The following is a 21,197-nucleotide window of genomic DNA, read 5'->3' as shown; positions in this document are numbered from 1 at the left end:
CAATACTCAAAAACCATTCAAATAGCAAAAACTGACTAAAAGTAATGAAACTACATTGATGTATTGTACAGCAAACGTAATAATAACTACATCGTTTATGACGTAACAGTGTAGCAGTGTTTGACGATTGAAGGTGTGGAATGCCTGTGATCGAATGGTGTGGTTCTCCTAATGAATAATACAAAATAAAATATTAAAAGTAAAATATTTATATATATTTTTTTATTTGGGAGGGGGGAATGGCCCCTGTGGCCCCCTGGTACACCTATAGCGGCATTTTAATGGACTGGTGTGTTTCATTTTATCTGACTTATCTGCGTGACTCTAAAGATCTAATTATTTGTCTCCGTAAATTTCGTTTAAATGGAACGACTAAACATACAAACTTGGCTAAACACGTCTCGAATATTTTTTGTCAACGGAAACCCGTGACAAGCGTGAAATAAAAATCGATCGAAAATCACTAACAAAGTAAAACCAAGTCGTTGCAGCAAGTGCTCAAACTGCGCGCAAAACGAATACGTAGTCCCGGTAGGTATACCATACTGCGTCCAACGAAACAAAATCCCGTTTAAAAATGAAATTTGCTTCGAAATTTTGCAAACTCAGTCCAAATTTTGCGTAGTTTATAGGCCTACTCAGTTAGGTTGCTGTACGTTGTCTGTGTAAGTGTCTTTATGCCTTATTAAATGCAAGGGAAAAACTGCATATTTAAGGAAAACGCTGCATATTTTGCAAACTCTTACTATTTTCTACGTGGTTAAACAAACTACAAGTATCCATTAAACATAAGTTTGCCACAGATTTTTTATTTTAACGGCCACGCAGGTTAATGACCTATAAATGTTGCGAGATGTCGAACCGACCAGCCGATGGATTAAAAACCATTGTGACAATTTAACATGCAACCAAAGTGCAATTTTATGTGATGTTTTGTGACATGGTACGACCAAACAATCGATTATCGCACATAACGCTTGACTGGGCATGTCATACATCTTTTAGGTAACGAAAACCCGTGAAAATTGTCGATTGGGAATAACTCTCACCCGTAAAAATTTTAGGTTGTAACAGCAATTGTTTAGACTTGATATTTAAGTAAATACGTAATTTTTGCATGGTTTAACACACTTCAAAAAGTTTTAAACTTGAGTCTTTACCTGAAACGTTACACACTGTCGGTACGGTAACAATAAATTTCATAACGTGTGGTGACCGTGATGTGTTTTTTCTTGCGTTTGCGTGTAGCCTATTGCAATAGAGCAAAATTGTGTCAAAAAACGGGTTAACAATGCATTCCCACAAAAAGACTAACACCTTATCAGGTAAAGGACTATTGGTATTCAATCTAAATTTTGCGTTGTTTTAGGCCTATACATAAAAATAAATTCATTATGATATTAGTTCCTTAATTGAATATTAAGTTGTAACATGTCGGTTAAAATTTGCTAGCCTTATAAAAATTGTGTTTGCCTCGTGGGTCGGGATGGACCATAACTATGAAAGGTGAATGTGGAAATTTAAATGCAATCAAAAAGTGATGATACGGATTCATCAGAGGGCTAATAAATATGAAAATATATTTTCGAATGACATATTGCTTACCGTGACCGGTTTGCAACGGCGCTCGCTTAAGATGCGCGAATTTATCTCATAGAAAGAGAAAATAACTTTTGTTCTGTTTTGGAGCACACGACTTTCCTTTATTTTAGCCTATCGCCCGGCTTCAAAGATCACAAGCCAGCGACCGACCGGCGGGCAAACTTTGGCATTTATTATAAAAGATTTCGACGGGTTTAAGACTATTCCGATTTAGACTTTATTACCACTATTAGATATTAGTCCTATTTTGGTCTTATTCCGAACTGAGTTTATTCGACGTTGATGTTGTTCTAATCGATCTTATGGCTGAAGACCCTTTGGTCGTCTTAAGATATTTTAGGAAGGTCGTAAAATCAGAAGATAAAAGAATGTAAAACACCAAATTTTCGGCGAGTTTGATCGTAAATCGCTCATTTTTCTCTGAGAAGTTGGGATGTTGTTTTTATTGTATATTGCCGATCGTAATATATTTTAGGTGTGCCTTTTTTTAGCTTTGTTGGTGTGCCGCAAGTAAAAAAAAGGTTGTTGTTGACTTACAACTATTTTTAATTTATTGACACTGACAAAAATGTAGCCTACTAATTGTGTGTGTGGGTGAAAGGCACACAGGACACAGCGTTAAAAAGTTACAATGTAGGAAGGTTAAAAGACAGACAAGATATAAACTAAACTCAAATAAAGGCTGTAACGGGAATGTTGTGTGACTCTGCCAGTGCTTGGCGGCTGCCGGGAACCATTGCAAAAAATTTAAATATTTCCCCCATGTGTGAAGGATTTACCAACAGATCATAGCATCCAATAATTTTCCGTCTTGAATGACTATCTTTGCAATTCCGCAGCAGCATCTAATCAATTTCCAAAATTTAACCAGTTCAACTTATTAAAATATTTAGTTACAAGTACAAGTAAACAAGTAAAGCAAAATACTAATTTTTTTTATATAGAGAGTTTTACAGAATAGAGGTCCTTTTAAGAATGTAATTTGTCAAAATTAAATACCATTATTCTGGTATCTATTCCCATGTTTTTTAGGAACAGGTGTTGAGTTATTGGGCCATAAGTGCTAACTCTCCTTTGTTTTGCTGCGTTTTCCAAATATAAAAAATCCACATCTGCAGTTAAGTCACATTCCCCAAAGTTAGAAAGCTCATCAACAGCTTGGTGTGATTTGAAAGCCTAAAAAAGGTTAACCAATATAAAAAGGACTTATGTTGAATGTTTACATTTTTGGATTAACATTCACCTTTCTAATTATATATGTAACATTATTTCTATGCTCATACTAATAAATGTAAGATGAACCACACTAAAAAATAATATAAAGTGATTAAATTTACCCTTAGTGTATCACCCTTAGTCCCATAGTGTCCATAATCAGCTATAAGGGCTCCACCGCCATCTGCGACCAACCTTTTACCAATTTCTTGGACAATTATACCAGCCTCTGGAGAAACCTCAACATGATCTCGTTTTTCACTCGGCTATCAAAATAAAAACAATTATCAACAGCGCCTAAATGGTAGAGTTTGTCTACTAGGAAGGGCCATAATAAATTGAAATGATAATGTCTGTCTACCTAGATGTGTCTCACCAAGTTCTACAAATCACCTAATAATGTATATTTTAATTCTTCTTGAAGGGGTCATTATTTTCCCCCCCTAAATTGGGAACCACTGCATTGTACATTATTCCAGCATTATAATCCACAGTTTGTGGCCTTTTTGCACATAGGACTTTGGTTGCCTTGCATTGTCTTAAAGCAGGGGTGGGCAACCTTTTTAACACAAGGGACAGTTAGGAAATGTAATGCTTACCTGAGGGCCGCACATCAAATAAACACTAATTAAAATTTTCAGCTTTTACTAGAAAAACTAATAAGATACTAGGCTGCAACTACGGCAGTTTTGTCAGTGCTGTCTATTTGTGAATTCGGAAATAACTTTTCCTACAAGTTCAATGACGCCTTTCTCGTATGGATCGGCTCAGTACAATTTAATTAACAGCCTTAATTCAAAACCAGCTGTTAAACATAACATCTCAATCAACATGCGTGGCAAAAGTCTGTTACACCTTGACCATACTAGTGTAATTGTTGCAAAACAATTATTTTTCATAAAAACGTGACAAAAGTAAAACTTTATGAATGAAGATTGTTTTGTAATAGATGCTTCCAATTCGAGTTCAATTTGAGTTCAATTTAACTACCATTCACCTTACCAGGTAGTACATTAGTACATTTGTTTTCCTCGTACATGTTACAAAACATTTGTGCAATAATTTTTCCTAAACATTTCTCAAACTTATGGAACAAGACAATAAATTCATAGAAACTGAATTGAAAAGATGGGAGCAGTTTATGCTTTTTTAGAATACAGTAGCAACTTAACAAAAATATTAGTAGTTTTCAACAGTCTTTGATAAAATAAAATCTATTTGACTGAGCAAGGTGCTCCATGTTTAACATAGATTGATTTTTCTTTGCAAAAAAGATTTATTTAAACTATCCGAAAAGCTTTAAACTGGATCATTTTTCAATGAAACAAAGTGATTTGACTTAAGAAGGTTTAACTGTATTATAAAAATATGTAGAAAAAAATTAACAATTCTGAGTGGATCGATTAGTGGCTGACAAATGTTGTTGTATGGTAATTGCCATTGCTATAAAGTAAGTCACTGCTTTAGCAGAGAAGTTAGCTGTCATTCATAACTATTTTTAAAAATACATTCAAAATTTAACATGCAACATATAGCAATAAAATTGTTTTATGTGGAAAAACCTAAATATTTATCTTTATCAAAACAAACATTTCTTTAAAACACTTAATATGCAGTTTAGTCATTACAACACTAACAGTTATATATATATTTTTTTTTCATGATTAGGTTAAAATTAAATGACATTAATGATAGTTCCCGAACCTTTGTCTGCAAAATAAGTTTCTACTTGCCTTTATTAAAGTTTTGCATGCCAAAGTCTGTTTTGGAAGAAGTACATACCGAAACTGGTATTGCTCCTGTGAAGAAATATCAATAAAGACTTCTTTCCAACAATCCTTATCCTTGACAAACTTATGGACAGGAAGAGCATCAAAGAACTCATGAGCAAAAAAGAGAGAAAACTTTCCAGTGGGAACATCTTGTAATTGTTTGTACCATTTTACAGTGTGGTTATGTTTGGTAGTTCCATACAAATAACAGTTGTCCGAATCGCTAGCAAATTTTGTTTGATCCTCAGTGGCACCACACAAACGCTGATACTGAATCTGGGACAATGAAGAACTAATCTCAACTAAATTAAATGTTATGTTTGTTGGATTCATTGATTTGGCAAGGTCATGAAAGGTTCTCATCACATCTTCTATTAAAGTGCCCCTTCCAGGGCCTAACTCAACAATTTCAACTTCACTTGGCGATGAATTAGCAATCCACTCATTTATCATCCAAATAGCCACTAACTAAAACAGAAAACAGTTTATTGATTTGCCACAAAATAATTATTTGGTAAAATATAGGTATACAGTATATATTTTCTTTTCATACTTCTCCAAATACTTGACTGAGCTCAGGTGAAGTAATAAAGTCTCCATGCTTTCCGATCATATCTTTCTGCATATAGTAACCCTAAATAAAATTAAAAGGAACAGATAATAACTTAATTATCAAAACTAATTAACAAATTATGGTAAGAAAATGTTTAGAAAAAAGTTTTTAGATTAAACATTTTATATAGTACATCAACTAAGTTAAAACAACTAAATTTTATATTGAAAAACTTACATAACTAGGGTTGCTCAATGCTTCTTCCATAAACTTTGCCACTGATATGGGACCTGAACTTTTTAATTGCAGATATAAATGTCTAGCTTTATGGTTTCCAGTAATGGTTTCTGAGCTAGTGAAATGACATTTCGGTATATATTCTTTAAAATCACTTAGAAGTTTAACTTTTTTAAGGTTCGCACATTGATGATAAAATTTATTCAAGGTGTTGTTTGTTCGAATCATTTTCTGTAAGTGTTACAGATTATTAATAAAGATAACTTGGTTTTGCTATACTATGTATATACAGTTTGGAATACCGCAAAGAGAGTTAAATAGTCGTTGCTGATTCCGGATTTTTGATTAAGAGGGGGGGGGGGGGGAAACAAAACGAGTTGTCAAAGGTAAAAACGAGGTGTCATGATGACGTCTCGTCCCCGAGGCCTGGATCCGCCCCTGCACCCACCTAATCGCCTTTGTTGTTATGCAGGGTTCCCAGATTAAAATTTTGATTCAAAGCCAAACCGTGCAATACAAAGCCGAGAAAAACAAATTATTTACATGAATTTTTGGCGCTCTTTCACTATTGTACGTAAAAATTCATAAAAAAAAAATTTCTTCAAATGCCGCTTACCACAACGCATATTGCTTTGGTTAGGGTGCGGGTTAGCGTTTGGTTGAGGGTGGGTCAAGTTATTATTAATAATAAACAAAATAGTACTTGACCCACCCTTACCCAAACGCCAACCCGCACCCTAACCCAAACAATATGCGTTGTGGTATGCGGTATTATTTATTTTTTTTTGCATAACTTTTCACGTACAATAGTGAAAGAGCGCCGAATTTTTATCAACATTAAAGGCATTAATACTATGATTTGAATTGCATGATAATAAATCCCACTTTAAGGTTAAAAAAATGGTGAGACACATAACACGTTTAAAATATGCCAAACTGTAAATTTTATCTTTGGAAAGCTCATTTACCTTAGGAATTATTTGATTGAAAATAAAGTCAGAAGTTTACTCAGGGGGAATTCCCCTATAAGCGAAAATTTTAAAGTTTTAAGGTGGTATTTAGAAATCATATGTTCGTGTTTTATCGTCAGTATTTCAAATATTCGTGTAAACACTATTTTTTCTGTTTTGGTAATTTTTTTATTAGAACAAGCATAGGGATTTTAATACTTAAATTCACCAGATTTAACCTTACTGCTGTTTTGACAGAGTTTGGGTTCTGATCTTGGCCTGTTACGTCTATCTTTGGTCTATACACATGAATACACTAAAAATGACGATTCAAAATAAACCTTCTGATTAGCGACTTACGTATTAGGCCTACAAAGTCTTTTCGTGAGTAACTATATATGCTAACTTGCTCCTTCTGTAGGCCTAGTTTGAATCTGGTTATTTCGTTGTCAACAAACCAAATACAAGCTACACTTGTTAATTGTGGTTGGCTCACGAGTATGATGGTTTCCACCACTAGATGCGTTGCGTGTGTGGGTTTTAAGCACAATGAAAGAATGTTTATTGCCAATAAACCAGGGAGTCGAACCGTTTGACTTTTCCGGTTCAGGTTCGGTTCGGGTTCAAGGATTTTTTCGGAATCCGGTTCAGTTCCGGTTTCGGTTCGGAGTAATTTAAAAGTTCCGGTTCAGCTCCGGTTCAACCATCATTATTTCAAAACCGGTTCATAAAGTTCCGGTTCAGATACAATATAATTTGCGTTAAATCTCAAAATGTGGGTCAATAAATGTAGAGAATAATCTTTGCATTGTAAGTCATTTAATCGAAGTTCCGTGACTTATTAAAAAAACAGCAACTCAATATTGAAATATCTAAAAAATAAAAAATGAACGATTTTTTTTTTCAATATTCATATTTTTTTCATAAAATTTCGAACATGGCGTAACTTGACTCTGTAAAATAGGAGTTGTGACGTCATGCTGGAGCGAACCGCTTTTGTTTACAGGTTCGGGTTTGGTTAAGGTTCAGGTTTTTTAAAATTATTCGGTTCAGTTCCGGTTCGGCTCCTTAAAATCTCATAAAAACCGGTTCAGGTTCGGTTACGGTTCGGAAAAAATTGGCCCAAAACCGGTTCATAAAGTTCCGGTTCGGTTCCGGTTCGACTCCCTGCAATAAACAAACAAACGACAAACTGTACTTACACAGGTACTTACGATACATACAATAAATTACCTCCGTGTACGGTACGTAGCGATCTGACCCCGGCTGAGTGAACAGTGGAACTGCTATTTTTGGTATATAATGAAATCATTTATAAACAGCATTCCAGCTGGCGGTAATTAAATATCGTGACAATGCGGTTCGGCGGCGCAGCAAAAAACAGGAAACTCGGACAAACGACGAAAACACGATCAGGCAATAAGCTGTCAATTTGATGAATTCACAGAGGCTGGTGTGACGACGTCACAACCAGCCAGCCTGCTTTATCTGGTTGGCCGGGGCCGGTAATAATATGGAGCAGCGCAAGCTGCTACATGCACTCCCCTTGTCCTTGAAAGAATCGGTCCGGAGAAAGTCCATGTTGGACTTCTTCCTCCAGGAAGTCCTCCTTGTCGATCGGCTCTTTGTAGCAAAAGTCAGGAGCGGTGGCGACATCCAAGACATAGATGGCTGTGCCTGGCGATGAAAAGATCACTTCGTCTAAAAGCGTTGGCAAACGAGGAGCTGAAGGTGAATAGCTCAATCGAGAAAAGGCTGAACAGCTCCCTTATGTGTTCAAGAATCCCTCCGTTCTCGAGCTGGTTCGTTGTAACTGAACGATCTGTGTAAAAATACTTACACCGGCGATTAACAACATGCGAATGCACAAAAAAGTAGCCTACAATGCAGAAATAGAGCCGTAAAAATCGTAATTTAATGTGAAAAGACAAAACCGTCAGTCAATTGCCTAGAATCTATCGTTCTAGAATATCAAAATCAAGAAAGTAAAAGGTGCTAAACTCTGAAACTCGAAAACAAAAATAACGCCTTGTCCATTTAAAAAGTAATTCCTAAATGACAGACATTTTAACCTTGGCGTAAAGGTTAAACTAAAAAGTTACACTATGCAAGCTTGTAACCCAAATGGACATGTGACGGTACCTCAGTCGTCAGTAAGGTGAAAAGGCATCACGTGGCCTTGAAAACATCGGGAACTTTGCCCGGAATACAAACAAAACGGTCAGGTTATTTTAGGTGTGATATCTCTGATCAAACACCGTAAACCATATAGGACCAGACTGCAGGTTAGCTGCAAACGGAAATGCACTTCAGAAGGCGCAACTTCTGTAAGTGTGAGAGATAAATATATCTGTTTATAGGCTTAGAGAATAGTTTACGAGAGAAGAATATTCTCTTGCGTAAAGTTTCACCTTTAACGTAACAAAAAAAGACGTAATTTTGCAAATGACTGAACAGCTATGCCGTAAATTTAGTTAGCTCAAAAGCGGTTTTAAATCTGCATTGTTCGACTGATATAGCAACATTATAACGAGCTTAGTTACGCAACAACATACTTACAATGGCGACGGCTTAGATAGAAAGAGGCGTGGTACGTAAAAATGTAAACAAACCATGTATCAATAACTGACAATGCATAGCGCGCACAAAAATTACGAATAAACTATAGCTGCCATCCTACGTGAGCGTATTAGTGAAATTCAATTTGATTGGTGTAGGGCCCATCCCTGCGTTAGCGATAACCTTAAGCCATAGGCCCTAAAAATTACCCAAAAACGTTTACTAAACGTCTATCAAGAAAACTAGCAAAAAGCTGAGATTAAGGGGAAGAGAAGGTTAGAATAGTCAAGGTTAGGATAGTAAGAGGCCGTAGATAGATAAGGTAAAGTAAAGTAATGAAAGCTTACTAGGTTATCATCAGGTGTAAACGTCGTAAGAAGGTGCTGCTTCTGTCGCAACAGATGCGATAAGTTTCCTTGCAAGCTGTTAGGTTCGGCGGACAAAACCAGTCATCAAGATACTTAGAATCGTCAATCGATCCACAAGAATTCCTGTCTGATAAGATTAGGTGAAGAGAAAGTTGAAAAAGATAGGTTAAAAGTACCTTTCGAATAGAGTTTGACGTAGAATTGCATGACGTCATAGATGTGTCGAATGTAGCAGATCGAATACACTCGCGTTGTTGACGAGGCGTCGCATCTACAATTGAAAGTTTGCTGCTGGGCGTTGCGGCAACAGGCTGCAAAGATTTAAACGGAACAATAATAGGTTTTGCCGTGCTGCAAAACGACGAAGAAGCGGCTTCGAAAGTTGAATTTGGTTGGTCGTTGTCAAACTGCAGGTCAGCTGAAAGAAAAGCTGCAGGTTGAGAAACAGAATCGTTAGACGAGATTGGCACTGCAATCGGTAGAACAACTGGAACCGATGGCATTTGAACATCATTTTCTGTAAATTTCTTTTTAGAGAAAGGAAAAAGAGGTTTAGAAAAGGAGCCTATTTGCGTATGACGTAGCTTAGAAATGGAAAAGTTTATTTAATTCCCTTAGGTTTCGGAAAAACATTACCTTCCCTTATATTACATAGGTCATAGAGCATGGCAGCTATACGCGTTGAAGTTTTGTCGTTGCAAGTTTTAAATTTGCTTGAAACCTTTGAAAACAAAGCAGAAAAGTTATTCTTCGACATAACGATTTTAAGAATAGCACACGGTAAATAAGACTAAAAATAGGTGCAAAAGCGTAGGTTACTATATCTGTTCTAAATCCGGCGGAATAAGACCTAAAAAAACTCAGAATCAGGCCTAAACAACACTTTACTTTACCCCAAACACTAACCCAGGGGTCGGCAACCTACGGCCCGCGGGCCGGATCCGGCCCGCCGATGAAATTGATCCGGCCCGCCGCCTTTTTAATAAATTAGAAACGAGTCTATTTCACATACTTTTTGACTATTTTAACTACGTAAGAGCGAAAAATTTTCGCGCTTCGCGCGAATGACCATTCGACGTCCGGTTTGTTTTCGTTTTGATACTATGTCTTTTGAACTAGATTAGCTCTTTATTACCGTTGCGCCGTGGAAGGTTGCCAAGTGCGTCGCGGAAAAACGAAAAAACGTACTTATTCTAAAATATTGGACATATATTTTTTAACGTTTTATTTATTTTTCATTTTCGGCAATGTATGAAAACTTGCAAGAAATTTAAAAGAAATGCCCCTATACAACAAAAAAAATTTATCGTACATTTGCTTAAAAACGCAAATATAACTTATAAGTTCGCAAAAACAGCCATTTTAGAAAGAAAGTTCCATATGGTATGCACTTCTCTAAACCGGTCTTACACATCCCAAAAATTAGGTGTTCTTGCCACCCTGGATCCGAATTGATGTCGGGCCTTGGTTTGGACCACCCTGTTCTAACTAATGCGAACGATTCGCTGATAGCAGGTAGTACAGCATAATAGATGCTTTATGATGTCACAAGAGACATCATAAAACATGCTATAATCAAATAATAAAGCAGAACTAAAGACAATAATGATGACAGATAGTGTTCAAAACATAGACTAATGTTTGAAAACTTAAAAGACTAATTCCCCTTGCGGACCCTCTGAAGTCTGAAACTGCTCTACGGACCCCAGTTTGGGAACCGCTGAGCTAGAGGCACTTTAAAGGAATATTAATGACGTCATTATGATGTGTTGCACTGGTTTATTTTTCAGGGACTTTTTTTAGGGAATTCCTGGCATCTTTTTCGTCTTAAATAAACAAAAATACCTTGTTGCAATTTGTTCCATTCTTTTCACCTTGTTAACTGGGCTATGTCGTGCATAAAATAACCAACAGAAATCCTAGCTGAAATACATTCATGGGGAAAGCGGAATGACCTGGTGAAAAAAGAACAGTTTGGGGGCGCTGATCCAGAATCCTACTGTCACATTTATTTTAACAGTAACGAAACGAGTTGTTGTATATTTCAACAGGTTAGACATGACCACCGTGCTATCTGACTCCACTAAATCGAAACTAAAACAAACTGCCATTGTAATTTAAGGAGCATACTGTCAGGTCGCTTATAGATTTATTGTACATTCACATAATTTAGCATAGCTCGCTTTCAATAAAAGAGCTTACAGCGCAGTAAAAACGGGTCTCGCAAGTAAGGCATGCATCAGTTGACTGTAGTGTTTAATCCAACAGCAGCGTGACACTATATAGCACAAGAGCGACTGCGATGGAGATTAGCTGAGTCGAATGTCGGCTAGATTTGCCAGAACAGCCACGAAAGGAAATGAGTATCTAGGTGAAATATTTAACACTTTACCAGGCGAACACGCTATAATTACAAGCACAAACAGACATGCGTCGTTTCTCTACATTGTCAAAGTTGAAATTGCAAGAAAAGGCATAACTATGCTACAATTAATATAATAATAATACTTGACCAACCCCAACCCAAATATTGTTAGCAACATAAACCTCGGAAGAAAATGTGGCAGGGATCCAGACCAGCGCCCATTTTTTTCCGGCCGCAATATTTTTTGGAAAAGTTCCGGACCATCCCGGCTTGGCCTACTTTGAACACCACTACTTCAGCATATCTTGTTTTCATTAAAATATAGTTCAGCGAAGTAGATTACTAATAATGTGGTATTAATATGGCGAATGAAAAGTTTACAACATGTGTGCCTAAAAGGTACAGTCGTATCTTAAAGTCTTTCGCTGCATCTTTGAACATACAACTGTCATTTTCTTGTAAACTGTTTTGTGCTGTGTTCTATAGTTGTGGCGGTTCAAAAAAATATATTATTGCGGTTCAGGTTCGGGATTAGCAACTTAAAACTTCAGGTTAACCTCCAGTTAGACTTTTATTTCAAAACAGGTCACAAAATTTCAGTGCGGGGTTCAATATAAGTTGGTTAAACCTAATATTTTTTGCACTGTTGCAGTGTGTTAGCCTATCACTTTTTTGTTAGTTACCCAATATACCGTTATCTCTCAAGTAGCTTACATACCCACTTTCGGCTGATCTCTGATAATAATTATTTGTGTGATTTCATTTATTTAAAGATTGGCCTACATCACATAAGAACAGGTTAACGAATAAAAATTATCCTGTGCTTAATTATTTATTAATTACAAATATGTTTCAAAACAAGGTTGTGAAGTTTAGCTTGAGTGAACTGCCTTTTTAATAGGTTCGGTTTAGGTTCACATTTGATTAAGGTTCAGAAAAATCAGTCTAAAACCGGTTCCTTAAGTTCCAGTTAGAATCCCTGGTTTATACTCTTTTGTATTGCCATCTTTGGAGCTATATTTGCAAACCTTTTCATAAGTGATAATCTTCTCCACAGTAAAACTAACTTCCTATCGTTAAATAAAAGCATTGACAGACCTGTTTTAACTTAAAAAATAACCCTGCTATTGACAATGTTGAAAACTGTTTAAACATTTTAACTTTTGGCATTTACACTTTTAATTCTTCAGGTTAAATTCGGACATTAAATTAATTTTGATTGTGTCTAATGGCCACTCCAGATTCCAAAAGAAAGGCATTGTATAAATGTGGATCACCTCATGTTTGGAGAGACAACTATAAAAAGAGATGTAAAACCAGACTTAAAGAAAGTCGCTCAAAGGTGCTGGATAAATACCGGAATTTTAATAATATTACTGAAACAAAGTATTTGGAAATGGTTATGTCAGAGGAGTGGGAAAAATTAAGTCCTGATCAATCTCTTATGGAAGCCAATGTAAACCCTGATTATGTCCTTTGTCTTATGGAGGAAATTAAAAAGGAACTCTTGGAATGGGAAGCCGAAAATATTTTTGAACATGATATAAATGCTGATATTAAACAGTTTGATTCCACAGTTGATGACAACAGTATATTATGTCCAATTTGCAATGACAAATACCTAGATATTAAAGCGGACCAGGTCACATGTCTCTGTGGAATATGTATTGATACAGAACAAGATTCCATGTCTGTTAACTATGTAAGGAAAAGCTTGGAGGAGGGTGTGTCAAGTCATATATCACAATGTAGTTCACGGCCTATGTTTAGTGTTGTTCAAAATTTTGGTTCATCAAATTTACTTTTAACTTGTGCAATGTGTGACTATATGTTTATTGTTGTGTAGATAAATTTGTATTACATACTTATTTTTCTTTTCTTTTTCTCAGTACTAGTTAAAAATTGTTTTGGAATTGCATTACATATACTTTTAATTCAATTTTTAGCACAGGTGAAGTTCTGTTTAAATATATTAGAAACTTTAATAAAAATCCTAGAAAGTTGATATAAACCATTGTTATAAAGGTACACTTGTAAAACAGCAACGGTGCTTATTGCCTCGATGCTGTGTCTGATACTGTCATGGGGCCAATACCTTATGAGGAGTAATGCCTTATGAGGAGTAATGCCTAAATTTTATATTCATACCTGTTAAAAGTTAAATCCAACATATCTTATATGACTTGTTTACAGTGGTAATTATTCGTCTGATTGTCTTAACCTTTTTTACTTCAGGGCGCACCTAGAGACATTTAAAAACATGGAGGCCTGCAATTATTTATTTATTACATTGCCTTCATAGTTACATATCTTGAAAAGGACTCCAGCCTTTTAAACAACATCAATGTTGAAATAAACACAGTTTAGAATAAGGCCTAAATATTTTAAGACAAAACCAATTGTCGTTATAACTTCTAAATCGGAATAAGGCCCAGATACAACCTTTTATCTAACCCCAGACTATATTACTAGTTTTTCCAACTCTTGAAATGGGCTAAAATCCGGTGCTAAAGCAGCGGCCCGTACATTTCATTTATTATGTCTATGGTCTTAATACTATGGTATTCTAGATTTTTCTGATTAATACTTTTTTGCCTGCTGCATAACTGGTAGGCTTTCATGCGCACCGGTTGGTCTAGGGCAGTGGTTCTCAACCTTTTATGCCTCGTGGCCCCCTTCGAAAGTTAAAAAACAGTTCAATTGGACGAAAGCCAACGAATGAATAAATTAATTAAAATCCGAAATCAGGTGACGTCGCTTCCTAATCAAATCGTACTTTTTTAGCAGAAATAAAATCGGTGGCATCATTCTTTTTTGGGGATGCTTTTTATTGCCATGATTTTGAAGTTTGGAGGGTCGTAATGGCGCATTTGACATCACCACCGAGCAGTGCAGACACTCTTGTCTAACTTTTGTGAAGTCAAAAAAAACTCTTGCACCATTTGCAAATTTTCGACATTTTTAAACGTTCCAAAGAGAAACTGAGCAAACTAGAAACACAAATGTTGGTTGTATGTGACGTAACAATGTTTGGCAATTAGGCGAGCAGATAAATTACAAGCTTGACGTCGACTGTAAGAAAAACTGTGTTACAATTGGTCAAAGAAGGTTTAACACTACAAGTTTGAGTTTTACTAATACAAATTACAAATAGTGACACACGTTTTGCAATACCACAACATTGCTCCAGACTTATGCTCGTGGCCCCCCAATGACTGCTCCGTGGCCCTCAAGGGGGGCCGAGGGCCACGGTTCGGGTAAAGGGGGTAACCTATGTCATTAAATACCTTGCCTTTGGAAATGCTATTAATGAACCTGAGAATTGTTCTGTAGGCTTAGTGGATTGAGAAGGAATGATCATAAAGGTGCTTTGTTTGGTTAACCATGTTTTAACGGGTTTTGTGCAGCTACATATCCTCCCAATGGAAGCCCAAAGTGCACCAGACATACAAGGTGAACTTCTATATGCTAATCGTCTGGCTAAAAAAATTCTCTTTCTACTCTGTCATGTTTGCCGATCCTTCTGTTCCTGTTTTCGCTTAAACAGAAAAACCGACCAACCACATTAGGTACAAAATATTTGAACCAACAGTTTATTTTAAGTATTTAAAAAACAATACCACAAAGCACAAACAAAATCAGTCTACATCATCTAATAAAAACTTTCCAAGATATCCACTTCGATAAGCATTCATAAAAACAGTCGCAGCAGCTTCTAAGTCAGGCAATTTACCTTCTCCAAAGTTTTTCTTTTTGGAGATAAAAGTGAGTACAGCTTTTGCGTTGTCACAAGGTACTGGTAATTCAAAGTAGTTCACATATCTGAAAATGATATTTTTAGGTAAATTAAAGGAACACTTGAAATTAGCAAAAGCAGACCATACCCATGGTTTAAGGTTTAAGCCTCCTTGCTTATTAATAAAAAAACTAGAAATGAACATGATATTTTTGTTCTGTTAAATACTTCTGTTATACAAGCTTCGTAGGTAAAAGAGGACTGACAAGGCCAGATTGACAAAATTAGTCTTACAAAGACCGTTCATGTGTGGTGTCGGTTCAGAAGATTTTAGCCCAACACCGGTTCATTTAACTCTGGTTATTAACAACATTTTATTCAAATCAATTTGTACAAAAACTCACTCAAATTGTTTCTTTTTGTTTAAAATATATAAAAGATAATCCATGATAAGCTGCACACCAACAACTTGACTGCTTATAGTGTTGCAAGCGGCTAATTTCATTCCAGTGTCCATGTCTAAGATTTTAGGTTGAATAACTCCAGGCGTGTCAAATAAGTACACACATGGACTATTACATACCTGTAAAAAGTGTATGGTTAACCTTATAGGTATTACATATGTGAGTTTGTGTTAATATAACCTAACAAGTGTTATGCTCATAGAATTAACAATTTTGTAAATAAAGTTATAGGGTGAAATGCTCCAGATAATTAGTAAATTATATTGGAATGATTAAATAAAATCAAACATCTGTCACCATAAAAAGTTACCTATATAAGAAGATGCTATTGTTCAAGCTGTTTATATTGTTACAAACCTGCATTCTGTTGCTCAGCGATTTTGTATAACCTGGTGATTTGTCAACCATATAGTTAGTAAGTTTATTCAAATAATGATGCCGTATCCCTTTAATAAGAGAAGATTTTCCCACATTTGGTATACCAACCACCATAATGTGGAAATCTAAAGTTCCTGATAGGTGGTATTGTGGAGAGTTTTTAATCATCTTTACACAGCTTGGAATAATCTAATACACAATATTTGAGATATATTTAGAAGTCCATTTAACAAACATATACTGAGTAATAGATCACCTTAGAAATAGAAACATGTACTTTACTGTTTTTCTTGTCTTTGACTTCACAGTTTGTAAACAAAACATCATCTACCCCCTCTTTTTCATAGTGGTCATAAATCGCTTTACATTGTTTTGTGTCTGCCTAAATTCAAAGTAAGTGATGTTATTTAATGTGAAGTACTGATGTTTAAGGTATGGAATCAAATATTTTTATACTAATTTATCCACAAAATTAATTAAAACAATGGTGTTATACATGCAAAAATAAGAAATAGACACACTCTCTTCAATATCTTTGAGTTTTATAAACTATTAAGTTTTGTTTTGGTTTCATTGGAAACCACTTAATTCATGTGTTACCATATTGGATATTGAAGACATTACCTAAAACAAAGGCTCTCAAAATGGGAAGATTGTTTCATACACTGGCACTGTGTTGTATAAGTTTATACTTGTAATTGAAATCTACTATTGGAGATGCTATTATAACACAGTTTGCATATCATGTAATCTTGAACACAGTGATAATAGCTCAAGGTATGTGATGCAGTGAATAAATGTTTACTAATATTTGTGCAAATTCTTTCTTTAAACGGTTAAGTTAGAAGGGTAGCCAAGTGATATTCCATATCAAATCATTACAAAAACTAGAACTTTTGTAACCGCCCTTCCCAGATTTTTAGATATTTACAGTTAAACAAATAGGTTTGCAACCCATATAGTTATCTCATTTTACAATTTAACCATAACAAACCCAATATTTTAGACAAAAAAGTATTGCGATTGATACCAAATGATATCATTATGCAATTAAACATGTGTAGGAAAATTTAATGTTATTATACCCAAAATCTGCCTTAGCATTAAAACTTTAGTTTCGCTCAGTTTATGTAAATGGCCATTATTGTGTAATTCTAAATAAGGTAATCAGGTGGCACTATATGAAGACAAATTGCATTAAAGAAAGCTTTGAACAGAAATAAAAACTGCCACTGGAAATATAGCTGCTAAGTCCAAGAGGGAAATCTGTTATATAATTCAATACGCTAAAAACATTTTGGATTTTTATTTATCTAGGCATGTCTTAAAAGATAGGACTCCAGCCATCAGATATAAAATAAGAACAACATCCACGTCGGGATAAAACACAGTTCGGAATAAGACCAAAATAGGGCTAGTACCTAATAGTCGTAATACCGTCTAAATCAGAATACATCCTAAACTAAACCCGCTGGAACAAGATCTAAATGGCCAACAGTACCTAACCGAAAACCCAAACAGCAAAACCAAAAGGCCGATGCCAGACCCATGACCCCCAATATAGGTCTTATTTAGACGATTTTGATCTTATTCTGTTGTGAATATCACTGTGTATTTGGCTCTATTATGTCGTTTGTCTTAATACTATGGCTTTATAGATTTTTCTATAAACAGGCTACTGTTCAATTAAAAAAAGAGATGGATAAAGCTTTTTTTCACAGGTGAGAGTTTAAAGGCAGCTATTATTACTTATTTCCGAAGCAAAATTGAAATTTTCCACTCTGGTCTGCAACATATATGATACCCTCGCACCATGGTATTTATGTAGACCTAATTAGCTTAATGAATATGCATCCAGAAACATCCCTGAACAGATCTTGCACCTCTGATTTAGAAGATATAAACTAAAAATCCCTAGTAGCATGAGCATGTTTGTGCTTTTCAAAGCTTTTTACAAAATATAAGTAACCTCAATGCTAATACATTTTAACTGCATTTAAACCCCTAACTTTCTTTCCACATGACATTGTATGCTAATAACATGTTAAAAATGTTTAACTCCTTTTAGATAATGCTCAGATAAATTTTATCTATGGCCATAGTTTTAGGACTCCGTAATAGACAATTTCAAAAAAATTCAAGTTGTTTTTGGTGTTATTGGGAACTACTGTTAGAACATGGGCATAGAACTCAACCTTGATTAAGTCGGCCTTGTTTAAAACTATCAAACGTGGTTTGGTTTCAAAGGTGTAGTTCAAGATGGGATTTCGACCTGATAGTGGCAAACGAGCATCATGAACTTCAATAATGCAGTCAACTCTGCGAAGTTCCTGTTTCATTTTTTCCAAACCTAAAAAGAGAACGAATTGCATTATTCAGCATACTAAACTGTACACAAACAGAAAAATACTTAATATGATGTTGTAAGTTTAATGGTTGGCATATTTCTAAAAAACTTGCTATATTAGGCTGCATCACACACCTAAGCCCCAAAACAATTCACCGCCTTGTTTTAGTAACAGGTTTCTAGGGCTGCAACAAAATTGGCTTAAATGTTAAAACTATCTGGCCAAATGATTTGTATTTTTTGGTCCTAAACAGTCAAGTTAATGATTAAAGCTCAAAAATTTTACATTGAATAACCTAATTACTTTTTGCTGACTTTATTAACTTTGTATTCGTTGATATTAATTTATGCTCAAGTGTTACAAAGCAAATTACAGAAAAATGTTGAAAAAATGGGATTTGGTACAATGTAAATTGTCTTTTTAAAGAGCCTGTTGTAGAATGTCGCTGCTTTTCCAGTCAGTCCTAAGTTATAACAGGTTCAAGTCCCAGTATTGTCAAGGTTAATAGTTCAAACCTACCAAGTCAAAATCTTCCTAAATGAAGCTATTTTGGCAAAACTGGAAAAAGGCAACACCAAACTAACATTTCTAAAGATATTGATTTTATTTGAAGTTACCACTTTTGTTTTACATGCTTGCATATTCCTAACCTTTTGCCATATGTACTGGAAACCATGATTCAAACAAATGTTTATCACCAAAGTCAAACAAATCCCGAAATTGTATTCCTTTAGGATTGGCCCAATAAAAATGTTTTAAGTTGAACGGTTCATTAGCTTGAAATAGTTGTGTTTTTTTGATGATTCCCTAAAAACAGTGAAATATTTATCAATATGTTTGTTAAGATTTGAAATAAACTTAGGTTCTAATATTTGTACAGTTGTTAATGTTTTACAGTCAACTAAAGCATTTCATTTTGACAAAATGAATCCTTGTTAGTTTGTGAAAAGTACAATTGGTAGTGTATTTTACACAGCTGTCAGATTTGCACTGCGAAGTAACAAAGCATAACATAATACTTCACAAAGAGCTAAATATATTCTCAAGCTATGAAAAAAATATCTGTTGTTTCTTAGTAATTCTAACACATGGAAGTCAAATAAATATTCTTAAAATTATTCACAGCCATGTTGTTTTTTATTGTATGCAGTAAAACTATATGTCATGTACAATTTAGTTTAACCAACCTTAAACATTATGATACAATGTACTATTTTTACTGATCAACAAATATTTGCGTCTTTTTAATGATTCTTTTTCCATAAGCTAACTTCACATTGTAAAGTGACCTCGTTTCGCAAAGTGTCTATTCAATTATAATAGGTTAACAGTAAATGTTTACCAAAACATTTTTTTATAATATATTTATAATACCTGCATAAGAAATTATAATTTTATTCATTTTTTTGTAAAAAAGGAGCATATTTATGGAAAGTAAAATAAAACAGTACCTTATGTTGCGTCAAAAATACTGGATCCTCTACTTACCCCCTGTCCGATGCTTGAACGCTACACGTGGCGTCTATTAATTGTGTTAAATTGTGGTCAAAACACATGCGAAATAATGAAGGGAAAGTGGTATGCGGCCGGCAACACAAAGAGGGCTCGAACATTAAGTGGCATTTGGAATGGTTCTCCCAGCCTCCCGAAACCCGACTGTCTTTACCAAAGTCTAAGAAAAGGGTGTGATTGCAGAAGGTGTCCAATGATAAAAATGTGTCGCTGTAAAGCGTAACAAGATAAGAAATAAAACAGGTGAAATGTAATGTGCCGCAAGAGTGAAGATAGGTGAGAAAGCAAGTGAAAATGAAATGGTAGAAACAACACATAAAAACCAATAAAATATTATGTTTAACACTTAATAGTTTTCAACCCTTTCAGACTCCTTATGATGTCCCTTTTTACATCACAATAAATTGTAAAACACATTTTTACATAAAGATTTGTGTCCATAAACAAAATGTTTTTTGTTTTGTTATGTCATTAAAAGGGTTGTACGATGTTGAGTCTTTATGGACTTTTTTTAAATACCAGCAAATAGATACATTAACAGTCAAGTAGACACAGGTTTTGCAATACCACAACATTGTTACAGACTTATGCTCATGGCCCCCCGGAGGGCCGGGGGCCACGGTTGAGAAACCCTGCTCTAGCTAGATATTACGAAAACCAAACTGCCACTATGTTTTACAAATGCTGTTAGGCGAGCAATTAGTGGGCAAATCCAGGTGTAACGGTTTCCTTCAAGGGCGTTCAGTTGCAAAAGAAACATTTCATCATAAAACGCATAAAGTACGCTACAGGTTTATTTAAATATTCAAGATCATTTTTAGGCCAACATTCAGCAGTTCATGCAAAGCTTATTTGTCAAGTAGGCTAATTGCAATGCATTAATAAAACGAAAGTCGGACAAATCATCTTGACGAATGTAGTGACATCTCTTGGCTCAGTACAAAACAGAGCCGAATATCAAAAATACCTTGGAGGCGTCGACGAACAAGATTTCATTTATTTGTTTATTAATAGCTGTATTTGTTATAACGTAAGGAAGTAAAACAAGTGAAAAAACATTAAATACAATGCTAGGTATTTTTATAAGCACGGGGGCCACAAAGGTCAAAAGCTTTTAAAAGGGGGCCACAAAGCATAA

General features: G+C 35.1%; 3 protein-coding genes across 4 annotated transcripts; 1 reads left to right on the top strand and 2 right to left on the bottom strand.

Moving 5' to 3' along the window:
• Positions 1-2,136: 2,136 nt before the first annotated feature.
• On the bottom strand, positions 2,137-5,885 carry LOC146168074 (protein arginine methyltransferase NDUFAF7, mitochondrial-like). The gene is made up of 6 exons (XM_083388911.1): positions 5,380-5,885; positions 5,143-5,223; positions 4,551-5,057; positions 2,940-3,083; positions 2,602-2,778; positions 2,137-2,447 (listed from the first exon to the last, which is right to left on the bottom strand). Exons 1-6 carry the CDS (start codon positions 5,605-5,607, stop codon positions 2,274-2,276), a joined length of 1,311 nt encoding a protein of 436 aa, XP_083245037.1. The 5' UTR covers positions 5,608-5,885; the 3' UTR covers positions 2,137-2,273.
• A 6,932-nt stretch (positions 5,886-12,817) lies between these two features.
• LOC146168073 (RPA-interacting protein B-like) lies at positions 12,818-13,626 on the top strand. Its single transcript, XM_083389285.1, has one exon. The coding sequence runs from the start codon at positions 12,850-12,852 to the stop codon at positions 13,465-13,467; it is 618 nt and encodes a 205-aa protein (XP_083245411.1). The 5' UTR covers positions 12,818-12,849; the 3' UTR covers positions 13,468-13,626.
• Positions 13,627-15,204: 1,578 nt separating this feature from the next.
• Positions 15,205-20,656, bottom strand: LOC146168072 (mitochondrial ribosome-associated GTPase 1-like). 2 transcript variants are annotated; one of them, XM_083383847.1, is made up of 7 exons: positions 20,036-20,656; positions 19,198-19,354; positions 18,395-18,549; positions 16,456-16,581; positions 16,179-16,388; positions 15,762-15,940; positions 15,205-15,443 (listed from the first exon to the last, which is right to left on the bottom strand). In XM_083383847.1, exons 2-7 carry the CDS (start codon positions 19,205-19,207, stop codon positions 15,260-15,262), a joined length of 864 nt encoding a protein of 287 aa, XP_083239973.1. In that variant the 5' UTR covers positions 19,208-19,354; positions 20,036-20,656; the 3' UTR covers positions 15,205-15,259. The 2 variants fall into 2 exon arrangements, with proteins under 2 accessions (XP_083239973.1, XP_083239965.1); XM_083383839.1 differs by lacking the exon at positions 20,036-20,656 and adding an exon at positions 19,735-19,994.
• Positions 20,657-21,197: the final 541 nt, after the last annotated feature.

The sequence above is a fragment of the Ascidiella aspersa genome, chromosome 1, assembly GCF_963924565.1.
Source record: "Ascidiella aspersa chromosome 1, kaAscAspe10.2, whole genome shotgun sequence".
NCBI classification, from domain to species: Eukaryota; Metazoa; Chordata; class Ascidiacea; order Phlebobranchia; family Ascidiidae; genus Ascidiella; species Ascidiella aspersa.
This window is presented reverse-complemented; position numbering and strand designations above follow the sequence as displayed.